Genomic DNA, 12,875 nt, shown 5'->3' on the forward strand with positions numbered 1-12,875 from the left:
TGGCTGCGTTCAGCAGACTCAACAGTTTTGCAACCGTTTCATGATTGTCTGCTGAGATAGGACCATTCTTCTAGATCTAAAAGTATGATCCAATCAGCGCGAAGGAAACTTCCAACAGTTGCAAAACAAACGTTCTGCTGAACGCAGCCATTGTCCACATTACGTAAACGGGATATCGTTGAAATTCCCGCTCGTTCGAAGGTCAAATTCGTTTTTAGATCAGCGGCCATTCTCAAGCTGGCGCTCGTGGCGTTCGTGAATTGTAGTTCATGCCATGGTTCGTGCAGGTTCGTGCTGGTTCGTATTCGAGAGGCTCGAAAGTTTGCTAGTTGCAGGCACTCGCCAGTTCGGGTCATTTGAATTTTTTGGATTTATTCAGATTTCGGGATGCATATCTCTGCATAACGTGATCGACAGAACGAGGCCTTCCGCGTGTCCCGTGTGCAGTTTTAGGACTAACTCGACCAGCTCATCACGAAGATCGTACAACGATGACAGACGGCACCGGGAACGAGGACTCCGCGGCGTTTAATTCCATATCCGGTAAGCCGTTTATCCCTCGCCGCACGATACCGGTCTTTTGAGGTTATGATTGGTTAGAGGTGTCAAGGAACAGCGGGGTTTTCGGATGACCTCATGCATTTCGATGGATTTTTGACTCTTAAGTATCGATCAATTAGCCCGGTTTGTCTCTTATTATGATGAAACAATTTCCGATCCACGCAAAGTTTACATAATTCCGTTGAGGTGGTCTCTTATAAGTATTCGAATTTATATCATATGATCCTAATCTTGCATCCAACAGTCTATCTGTGATCTCGTTTACATGTATAATTGTTACGTTATCTCATAAATTTTTTGCAGTTTTTCCTTTGAAATAAATCTTGAAACCAATTTATTGCAGATCCAGGCAAGGCCAACACCAGTACAGCGGGTCCAGTAGTTTTATATTCAATTGCACTAGCATGGCGAACCCAATTTCATCGCAGTCTCACCCGAGGTAATGTCTCAGAATCGTCAGATGAAGAGGAAGATCTGTCCCAGTATCAGTTTGAGGATGATCTTGAATACCTCAGGTCATTGGATCCAAGAGACTGGAAGGATCAGGACCATTATGCTGTTTTGGGTATAAAAGATCTTAGACATCGAGCGACTGAAGATATTATCAAAAGAGCTTGTACGTAAAGAACGCTTTATAGAAGAATGTAAATATAAGGCTGATACTAAATTTGTCGTACGACAAATTTCTCAAGCCTGTTGGCTATAGGATAGAAAGATCTGAGAACCTCTCTGTCCTGTCAATTATCAGATTTCATCATACAACTTATATAATATTAATCTAAGGGTCATGGCACATAGAAAAATTTAAGCAGTAAGACAAACAATAAAGAAATTAACATATTTGATTTGCTACTGCTTACATTTTTTGTGACTCTAACGCTGATTTGAAATTGACAATTGATTGGATGTATCTAATACATATATTACAGACAAGCTGAAAATATTAAAGCATCATCCTGATAAGCGCAAAGCAATGGGCGAGGAAATCCGACCGGACGACGACTACTTCACGTGTATAACTCGTGCTTGGGAAACCCTAGGGAGTCAAGCTAAGAGGCGAAGCTATGATAGTGTTGATCCTTATTTTAATGACAATCTTCCAGATGAGAAGGACTGTCGGAACAATTTTTATGAGGTACTAGGTAAAGCTTTCAAAGAGAACTCACGGTGGTCTGTGAAGAAGCCTGTGCCACGATTGGGTGGGCTGTTCACGCCACGAGAGAAGGTAGAACAGTTCTACTCATTCTGGTACGACTTTGATTCCTGGCGCGAATACTCGTATCTTGATGAGGAAGACAAGGAGAGTGGTCAAGAGTAAGTACAACGAATCACAAGGTTTTCTCGAGGAAAATTGTAAAACAGTGTTTTACGACGAAATTAATTGCAGCCGAGACATGCGGAAATGGATCGAGAAGAAGAACAAAGCCACAAGAGCAAAACGGAAAAAAGAGGAGATGATGCGAATACGCACTTTAGTGGACATGGCTTACAATATAGATCCTAGAATAAAGAGATTCCAGCAAGAGGATAAGGATAAGAAGAATGCAATGAAGAGGGCAAAGCAGGAGGCAGCAAAAGCCAGGCAGCAAGAAGAAAAGAGAATAGCACAGGATGCGGCAGAGAAAGAAAGATTAGAGAAAGAGAAAAGAGAATCCGAAGAAAGGGCGAAGCAAGATGCGCTGAAGCAGGAGCGAGAAGTACAAAAGAAGGCGTTGCGCAAAGAAAGGAAGGCGTTTAGAGATTTTTGCAAGGCAAACGATTATTTTGCGAAAAGTTCGGAAGAGAGTCTCCGACACATGGAAAGCGTAGAGAAAATCTGTGAACTATTCAAGCTTGTGCAACTGGAAGAGGCGATGAAGAATCTTCAGACTAACGGCAGAGCCGCGTTTTTGAGTATCGTTGAAGAGGCTGAACGTATAATCGAAGCAGAGCGTCGACATCAATAACGATGCTAGAAATACGCCTGATAAGCAGACCAAAACTTGTACCGCACCCTGGAGCGAGAATGACTTGCAACTTTTAATAAAAGCAGTTAATCTGTTTCCTGCTGGTACTAATCAACGTTGGGAGGTGGTAGCAAATTTCATCAATCAACACAGCAGTTCCACCAGTGGAGTTACCCGCGATGCCAAGGAAGTCTTGGCAAAGGCCAAAAGTCTACAATCAACTGACTTTAGCAAATCGAGTTTAAAAGAACAGGCGAATAAGAAAGCCTTCGACAATTTTATTGCTGAGAAAAAGAGCAAGGAAGCTATTGAAGAAAGAATGCCAGCCGTTACGGAGCGTCTAGACCATCCAATTGCGAACGGTGTTGCCATAGAATCCAAAGAGATGAAAAAAGAATTAGTGCCATGGACACCGGGTGAACAAAAACTCTTGGAACAAGCACTGAAAACCTATCCGACGACGGTTCCAGACAGATGGGATCAGATTGCGGCGTGTATACCCACTAGAACGAAAAAGGAATGTATGAAAAGATATAAGGTAGGCTTTTTAAGAAAAGGATGTTATATAACCTATATTATTATAGTCGCATAATGCAAGTATCTAATCTTAGGTTTTACGTAATATCAAATTTGTTATGCTTGCATAAAGTTTTTCTTATAAAACGAAAGGAAGAAAGATAAAACGCGATGTTTGAAATAATTAAATAATTTAATATTGAATATTAAGTAGATATGTATTATCAAATATAGCTATATATAAGAATAATGAATTGAGCTGTAATGCTATGCTATCTTTGTTGTAGGAACTGGTCGAGCTCGTGAAGGCGAAGAAAGCGGCGCAGATGACGAAATAATATTAACTGCACGCTAAGCTCGAAATTTTCTTCTAACTTATTGAACTCTAATTCAATTTCACGATTCCGAAGCAACGGTCATTTCGTTCCTCGAAATGGAATTCTTCCCTAGAGAATTATAAATGAAAATTAAGACTGGAGGACAAGAACCTTAGCTTACTCATTGAATGCCAGTTCGCGTGTATACTTGTGCCTTGTTATAGCCGATACGTGCACAAATTAGTCGCACGGCAGACAAAAAAATTCGACGTACTTTATTCAGTCGATTTCGCGATACGTTTTATTTCTAAGCGTTATACGTTTTGGAAGGTACCTTTAAAACCGTGCTTCTACCCGACCATTACTTCCGTGAAGATGAAGCTTATGATCTAGGAGAACTCCTGTGTATAGTTTTTTTTGGCAACATGAACTTTCGCGGCCGACCTACACTTCATATTGTAAGTACTGTAAAATAAAGAAGAGCTGCTGCCACCGAAGAGAAGCAATGGCCAGAGGAGAACGGCGGACTTTATAAATAAACGAGAATGTTTCGAAAGATGCCCGTTGGATAAAATTGCCCATCGATGAGTGTGTGTTCCCGTAATCCCATTCTGTGAGTACTGATCCTTTTTTATCCCGTTTATATGAATCCTTCATTTGCTATAATTATATGAACGTTTTGAACGAATGGAAGTATTATTTAATCCCAAGTGAAAAAACATATTATTGCTAAATTTGTAAAATATTTTTCTTGTATTTTTATCTTTATTTATGAAAATAATTTCTGTAATATATTTGTGAATATTTTATAAATCTTACCTATTCTCTCTACATATATCGCTAAAAAAAAGAAAATTATTTTATAGAAGGCAATAAGATGCAAAATGATAGGATTTCGTGAAGAAATCTCATTTTAGTTACCGTTCAATTTTATTTCCTATTTTTCTCACTTCATATTTCACAACATTCCAAGTTTAGAATATCCCATATTCAAACACACTGCATTACGCACTGCTCTAAACTTACGTGAAATATAATTAAGATGCATCCTTTGACAAATCTATAGTTGTCTGTACGCCACTATAATCTAACATAATAGATGAATATAATTATTGTGCACTTTGTTCCATTATCACGCACGCTAAACGCCATCCCTTTTTCATTGAGAAATTTTGCGTCACACTATACTCGACGTTATTATTATTATTAATAATATTTACAATTAATATTTAATTAATTTCCGACTATTAATATAATTTTATTTGAACGACTCAAGCACTATTCGTAACAAATAGATCGAAAAACAACCTTAATACAGTAGAAATACGTAATTGGTCCTGCTGACGCGCATTTTATGAAAACGTACACATTTATATATGTAGGTATATACAGAATATCCTAGATTAAGCAAAAAATATTTTGGGGTAAATTTCATATCGGCTTCCTTTTTAAATTTCTCTCGATTGACTGGATTATATTTTTTCCAATCAGTTCATAATTTTTTTTCTTGGTTTTAACTATGTTATTCTCGACCGTTCCTCCCTGATCGTTTTTTAGTCTCATGAAAATATTGGAAAATATTGGTCTTTCTATACGTGTCTTTACCACACGATATTATACGATATTTACGATAAACTTCGTAATAATCTATGACATATACATATTTTTTTCCGCATTATCGGTTTATTATGACTTATTATAAACGGAACTTAACACGTTTCGTTGTAAATTTTATTCTATTGTAAAACGGTATAAAAAGACAGCCAAACATCGTGATTAGAACATTGAAAAATTGACTATTCTATTGCGCACAAATGAAGCTACGTCCATTTCGCAAGCAAAATAATCTCTTTTCAATTTTAAATCACAAATAATCTATCTATCTCTCATTTATTTTCACCATTTAATCGTTAGATGATGATCTTGTAGATTCCAACGCTGATATCTTTCCTTTTCCTGAAAACTTTATTAACACTAGAAATAGTGACGATTAATTACCTATTTCTACTATTTAAATACATATATATATCACTTTAAAAAAAGAATGAATGGGGAAAAATAAATTTAATCATTTACATATTGCAACAAAAGTTATGGAAAATGCACTGTTGTAAATTTGATAAAACTAACTATTTCAACTGCTTTGGTTGTCTAGTGTTAAATCCTAGCAAAATATACACGTATATGTGTATACGTGTGTATATGTGTACGTATATTATAAACGAAAAAGATCGATTGCACGGGGTTTTAATTACTATGACAATTTTTATTCAGACATCATAAGATATAAACAGACTTCGGATTTTTAAACATTATGGTGGAACCAGTGGTTCTGGACCGTGTGGCGCTCTATTTACTTTTTTTATTTTTGTATTTTGTATCTCTTCCGTCTGCGAGAGACGAGAGGAACAGACGGCGATCTATATTACCTTACAGAGCGTAAAAAATTCTACTTGTGGTCATGTTTACGGACCCGTAGTCTCTGTAATTTACACTTACTGCTTCAACATCATCCAACTCTTTTCTAAAAATTTGGCATATGTGTGTATGTATATATATATATTTATATACATACATACACACACATGTGTGTATATATACATATATATATACTATGTATTTTGTAATAACGGTTTCGCGTTATCACTTCCAATAAAAAAAATATATAGAGAGAGAATAGTTATAAAAAGAAGGGAGGGATAATCAAGTGAAATTAATATATAGAGCGTCAAACGTGGGACATGCAACGCAATCAACGATTAAAGAGACAAAATCAAAGATAAGGGAAAGAAATCTTCGATCGTTCATACATCGGGCGATCTACAAGTCAATCATCGATACAAGCAGGGAGCTCTTGGACTTGTAGAGAGAAAGTGTTAGAATAAAACAAAATAATAAAATAAATTATTAATATGGCTTAATCAGAATAAATCAATAAATAATCTGAATGAAAGAAACGTAAGGTGGGAAAATAGATTGGCGAGTTGTACGTAGGAAAATTTGCGAAGAGATGTGTGTGAGAGAGTGGAGTTTGCATTGGTCGTAGACAAGCCGAAAGGCTGCCGAGGAACGTGGTTCTGAAAGTACTCCAAACTAGCAATCCGTATAACAATAAATCGATTTATCAATCGCCCAGCATTCGTCCTAAATCGACGAAACTCTGATCTGAGGTCTCTTTCATTAAACATTAGAATTCTAATTAGTTCTATACGTTCTCTCCACGTTACATTCTTTCTTTTTTTTATGGTTCGACATAGTATACAAACGGGAAAAATCGAAGCATTACATGACAAATCTCCAGAACCACGCCGATTGACGAGTACTTATAAAATTTACGAGAGCTTAAAAATTTGTCAACGTCTATAAGTTAACATTTACGTAGTTAGCTTCAGTGTCCATACACCCTCCGGTTTTCAATCTCACGTTTCTGCGTACCTCAAAGTCACTCGAATGACATACATCAATAACGCGATTTCTATGTGTTGTAATCGGAGATTGCATTACTGCGGCTGCTACGGTTCTCTGTCGGTTGCATTCATTTACGAGTGAATTCTTTATGCGTGAAAGAGGAGGACCCGCGCTTTCTCTATTTCCAAACGATTAATTCCAAAAATTTCGCACGAAGGCGCGTCTTAAGTTATTTAGAACCATTTTTCGCTTGAATCCTCTTCTAACATTACTTACAATTATTCCGTACAATTATTTTAATATTACATTCAATATACATTTCGTTATTGTATGTTAAAAGCCGATTAATTTTGAATAGTTTTACGATTTTTATTTCGATTGATTTAATTCCGTCTTTAATTCCGATTTTCGCTCAACATTATAAATTTTCTGTAAAGCTAGCGAACTTTGATTACTATTATTAATTTCTAGAGTCCGACCGAAACCACATTTTGACCTCCGGCCGAAACTGAAAACGAATATTTGATTGTCACTCAATTTCGGCTGAAAACGAAACTGAAACCGAAACTTAGATCATAGTCTTACTAAAAAAAAAAAGAGAGAGAGAGAAGCTAACGGAGTTACATTTTTTCAGCCGGAAGTCGAAATCGACATTTATTTTTTAATTAATTCGACCTACAGAAGCGGTATGATTTTCAGAAATCATATAACAAATTTATGTACTCCTTAAAAAACAAGATTTTATTAAAATATCTAACTATAATAATATGATAATATTGCATTCTCAACTTTTAAAGAAATCAAATCGCAGTTATTATTAGGATCACATCAAAGTTTGTACTCAAATTGTCTTAAGCTTAATCAACGAGTTAATAATTAAAATCGAATAATTATTTTTTTAATGCTCACCGACGCAACTTGTACAGTTTCGGTTTACCCTTTGAAATTTTCTCTTAATTTCGGCCGAAACCGAAACCCTGATTTTTTACCGAAACTGATTGAAACCGAAACCGAAATTTCGGTCGGATTCTATTAATTTCTTACAATATGACAATATTTTCGAGGTCAAACGTTAGCTGATTGGAGTGAAACTTTTCAGTTAGCTCGTCGTTAATTAAAAATTACCGGTAAATCTCTCGTAAGCGGCGCGAGTCCCCCGGAGATGAGAATGTCGAGAATATCTATGAAGTGGCTTTTTATAAAGCTCTGTATTATTGAGCATGCACTTGAATGGGTGTAATCGTGGATCGAGATAGAGAGAAAGAGAGAGAGAGATTCGTGATTCATCTTGCATGTTCGATCATCGTCACATCCGAGTTTACATTTTACATAATAAAAATCATATATCGCGTGACCATATTTCTTCAAGAGAAAAAAGGTACGTCCCATCTACTTACCCCGTTCCCATTACACCCTCGCCCTGCTATTCTCGTTTTGTATAGAGATTGCCATCTAGAGATATATATTTTTATATATATATTTTAATATAATAATCTCAAATCTCTCGCAGCGCTAGTTTATCGGCCATTCATCCTCACGCATCTCAGCGGAAATATACGCGCAACGGTGTTATGTACACAATTACAAATACGAATAATATCTATATATCGTCACAACATGTCATCAATAGTGTACACACTCGATTTGCAGCTCTCTCTTCTCGCGCAATAATAATTCGCAATAATAATCGTTTACTTTGTCTAAGTTGATAAAAGTCTTTCTCTGGTCCAAGAGAAGTTATAGATACTTAGGCACTTGTTATCTTGTCTAGAATCCATATACGCATGAATCATGAGTTGTAATTATCGTGCTAGTAACCGGTAATCATAGGAATAAGGACAACGAGAATAATCAATAATGAGAACAATAAGAGCGATCATCCGCCGACATGTTTTTCATCCTTTCTTAACTCTTTACGACTCGAATTTTTTTTATTTTAACACTTTTTTATTTAACTTCTTCATGTCGCTTACCTGTCTGTATAGAAGAGAGATTTTTACTGTCCAATAGGAAATTATAGTAAGATGATAAAAAGTTATCACGTCAGAATACTCTTATAAGATAATAATAAATATTCTACGGAGCATCGTAAAGAGTTAAAACAGGTGATGAGTTTTGAAAAAGAAAACATTAGATCGCTGTAAAAATAGACGAATTAAGATAATTGAGAAAAATCCATTTTTGTAAGATTTGACTTAATCTTTAACATGAAAAATTTTAAATATTCATAATTTCAGATATCTCGGTTTCTATATTTCACTTTTTAATACTAATACGAAATTTACTTTAATATATTTTAATCCTGAGAGAGGAATTTACTTTCTGAATTTCTAATTTATTGTTTCCCAGACGCTTTTTATACAGATTAAATTATATAAAAAATTTACTGTTTAAATTTATATTATTTCAAAAATTTTGAAGTTAATCACTCAAGTCGATGAGAAATTTCGTAGAACAAAATTTCCAATTACTTTCATTTTAATTCGTCTATTTTCTGTATGTGGAGTACACGCGGCATTATCGTCGTTTCTCCCTTGATAAAGAATCGAACCAAAAACGGAGATTAACGTTAAATGGAAACAACGGCAAATTTCTACAGGATTGTTACTAGAGAAATAAACCCAATCCCGTCGGGAGTCCAGGTCCCGGGATGTTCCGTCGATTTTTATCTCGCGATCGTTCGACATTCAAATAATGAAGCTCCGCGCCGCGATGATTCCTTAGATCATTCCGATCAACCGTCGCGGCGGTTGAAAATACATCTTAAAAGTCTATATATCCTTGTGCCTAAACGAACAGCAATTTGCTTTGCTCTATCATAACTCGCACGCATCTCGCCCGAGATATCGTGTCAAGTTAGCGAGCGATTCGCATGAATCAAAAATGTTGGATGAACACGCGCGTTCGGTTAGAAAATATTTGCTCGAACGAAAATACGCGTTCATTGGCGTATCACGGGATGGACATCTCGACATCGAGCGATCGCCCTTCGTCATTGATTTTGGCCCGCTTTTTCCTAGACTAAATCAGCGTTTTGTCGAGTGGCATCTCTCCGCACCTAACTACAACTATATATATTCAGAACAGTTTATAAAGCGTCCTCATTGCTTTTCGAGCAACAACAACAACGGCGATTAAACCCCGTGCAGTCTGAATCCATCGAACTCACGCGATCGATTCAGATCCTGACGAGGAAGTCGCGATGATTCTTCGCAGTTACTTCATGTTAACTGGCGATCTTGGTCTTTCGGTGACTACTCCTAATGAGGGGGAGTAGAAATTTTCGGGTTACGTGGACGATGTTCGCGTCGCAGTGAGCTTCTCGTCCTGCTAGGACGGTGATTGTCGCTGTTGCTGTTGTTGTCGGTTACTATTGCGACGGTAGCTGGAAGAGTGCAGCTGGCGATAGACCGGCTGACTCGGTGGCTGTTCCTGTAACGGTTGGTAACCGATGCCGGTCGTGGTCTGTTGCTGAGTGCTCCACGGCTGCAGCTGTTGCTGCTCCGCGCCCTGCTGTAACTGATAGGTTAACGGCTGACCACGTCGCTCCTGCAGGAGCAGTTGGTGAGCTGCCTGATCCATCTCCTCACGCGTCATGTCCAACGCCTCTTGCATCTCACGCGACGTGTACCGTACGAAATCCGGATCACAGAATTTGCCCAAACCTTGTTCCACCAAGACCTGAAAAACGTACGATGCAGCGCGAACATTATTGAAAAATTGCTTTATTATTTTTAAGTTTTGAATTATCTTTTTTTTTGTGATACAGGTGAATCAATAATTAACCTTAATTTTTTCCTCAAAAATTAAGGTGCAGTTAAAGTTACTTATTGACCTACGTGAGTTATCCGTTATTCTGAAACTCACCCGTCCAACGAGGCTCTCCGCGCTTCCAATGACCTCAAAGTTCGGCTTTCGATCAGCAGGACTGCCGGGCATACTGTGGGACAGGCGCTCTGCGCCGACGCTTCCATTACTCTCTCTGGCCCAGGAAACTGACGAACGAGGAGAGGCGTCAGAGTGTTAGCTCGAATAAGTCACACCCTGCCTCCTTATCGCTTTCGATTTATTTTTGTCGAAAGACCATTTGCATTAGCGAGCATAGCACACATAAACTGATTTAGTGACACACGAATGCTTCTTTCAAGCTTTACGAAATTACTAGTATTAGATGTGTTAATCGAATTGCATTTAAGAATAAAGCATTAGGTAACAAGACTATTAGGAAATTAGTTTGAAAGCTGACAGAACGCGTGCTTCGAGCAGCGGTTGACCACCTGAGCAACACTTTGCTTCGTATCCACGTCTCTCTTCGTATGTTTTTTGCGTCGATCCCTCTCGGGAAATTTTCATCCAGGGGTTGTTCGAATGAAAAATGATTGTACCTTACACGTCAAGCTGTCTGCTTTTGTAGTCTGCATTTTACATGTTAGATTCATTCGATTTTCATTCGAGAAAATTATTTTGATTGCTTTATGATCATTTTACACTAAATCAAATTTTAATTGCTAAACTTATTCTTTGATTAGGAAAGAAATAATATCTAATAATTCTGTGCTTTCTTAATGAAAATAATAGAAATTTTAACAAATTATCAGGAAGAATTGCAGAGATAATTGAAACATAAATCAAGAAAATGAATAATAAAATCTTGAACAAATGAAATAAGAGAATTATTGCTCATATTTGAGCATACATTGATATTATATTGATCTTTTGCGATCGATAGTTTTTAAATGTTAAATATTTAATTTTTATCCTGATTTTGTTAAAATATTGCCTGATATGATAAATTCCATACGTAGTTATTTTATTACTTTACAAAAGTTTAAAACAGATCCTAAAACTTATAAATCATAACTATGTTATATATCATAATTATAATTTTTTTATCTTATCTAAAAGATAACTTACGAAATATTAGTTGTTTGAAAAAATAAAATGTTAGACAATATATTATAAAACGTAATTTATAAATAATTTTAACTGTTCGAAAAAGTAATTGATAGTATGTCTATATACAATATACGATCGCAAAAGATTTATTCGCGTGCTTTAGTCACCTCTGCCGTGATAGGATGACGCTCGGTGTGACAAACAGGAGGCGCAGACGCGCCATTGTCGCGAATCGACATCGGCGAGGAAGCCGGCCACAGCGATCGCTTGGTTCTGTGCCATTTTAAGGCCATTGGCGACGGTGCGCGAGCCGGGGCCTGACGACGAAGCGGCACCGGCCGAATCACGACGGGCCTTGGCCCGGCGTTTCGACGATCGGCCGCCCAGCACGGTGACATGAGGTTTCCCTGTCGTGCCCCGCGCCACGCCACCCTCCGAGTGCGGGTTCCACTTGCCGGAATCGCTCGATCCGCTTCCGGTTGACGTGTCCTCGTCGTCACAGTCGTCTATGGCTACGTGCGAGGATACGGGGACGTTTATCAATGGGAAACAAGCCTAATCACGCCTATTTTTCGCAAGTTAGTTTTACTATGCTGGCGAACGCGACGAAATTTTATTGAATAAAGTTAAAGAACAAGAAGCAAAACGTTCAATATATAAATACAGTCTTAATTTAATACGCTGTTAATTTTGTTTGTTTTCTTAGATATTAATTGTTTATTGTATGTTTCGTCTTTCTATAATTATACGAATTTATTTATTTTTACGTAACGCCAATACTTACAATAATTTTATTCTATTTATGTTAAATACCCAAGAGAATTTAGTTTTATAGATAAATGAAATGAATTGTAAGTAAATTAATTGACTGGAAAGTGAGATCACAAGAGGTCAGTGACTCTTTCGCCAGCACAGCAATAGGACTTTGCGACTCATTAATGTCCACTTCTATCAATATAGATTAGTTTTAATTTCAATTCAATTTACTCTTCATCTTTTTCTAATTCTTAGAAGAAGATAAAAAGTACTCTCTAAAACTTTTTGAGTAAATTATTACTCTGAAGAGTGAAAAATCTCACTCTTAAAGATTGAAAATTAAGCCACTGTTTTTCAAAACTGATTCAATTTTCATTCCTTAGAGTGAGATTCAACTCCAAAGAATTTAAAGAGTGAGTTAAACCGAGATTAAAGTTAATCTACATCAGCAGAAATGAACATAAACTGGCATTCC

The 12,875-nt window shown here is 36.9% G+C and overlaps 2 protein-coding genes across 4 annotated transcripts in view; one reads left to right on the forward strand and one right to left on the reverse strand.

Annotated features, from left to right (window-relative positions):
- Positions 1-300: 300 nt before the first annotated feature.
- Positions 301-3,879, forward strand: LOC108724932 (dnaJ homolog subfamily C member 2). The gene is given in 6 exon segments (XM_018451636.1): positions 301-543; positions 905-1,177; positions 1,491-1,875; positions 1,949-2,491; positions 2,493-3,045; positions 3,311-3,879. Coding segments are annotated over 6 exon segments (1,857 nt in total). The 5' UTR covers positions 301-491; the 3' UTR covers positions 3,362-3,879.
- Positions 3,880-9,170: 5,291 nt separating this feature from the next.
- Ca-alpha1D (Ca[2+]-channel protein alpha[[1]] subunit D) overlaps positions 9,171-12,875 on the reverse strand; it is a 65,983-nt gene continuing 62,278 nt past the window's right edge. For 2 of the 3 annotated variants that reach the window (XM_018451677.1, XM_018451675.1), the window contains 2 exons: positions 10,616-10,743; positions 9,171-10,429 (listed from right to left, as the gene is read on the reverse strand). In XM_018451677.1, coding sequence (XP_018307179.1) covers positions 10,079-10,429; positions 10,616-10,743 — 479 coding nt within the window. In that variant the 3' untranslated portion in view covers positions 9,171-10,078. The remainder of the gene's footprint in view (positions 10,430-10,615; positions 10,744-12,875) is intronic. The other variant, XM_018451676.1, reaches the window with a different exon arrangement.

This window comes from Mycetomoellerius zeteki, unplaced genomic scaffold (genome assembly GCF_001594055.1).
Source record: "Mycetomoellerius zeteki isolate Tzet28-1 unplaced genomic scaffold, Tzet1.0 scaffold316, whole genome shotgun sequence".
Taxonomy (NCBI): Eukaryota; Metazoa; Arthropoda; class Insecta; order Hymenoptera; family Formicidae; genus Mycetomoellerius; species Mycetomoellerius zeteki.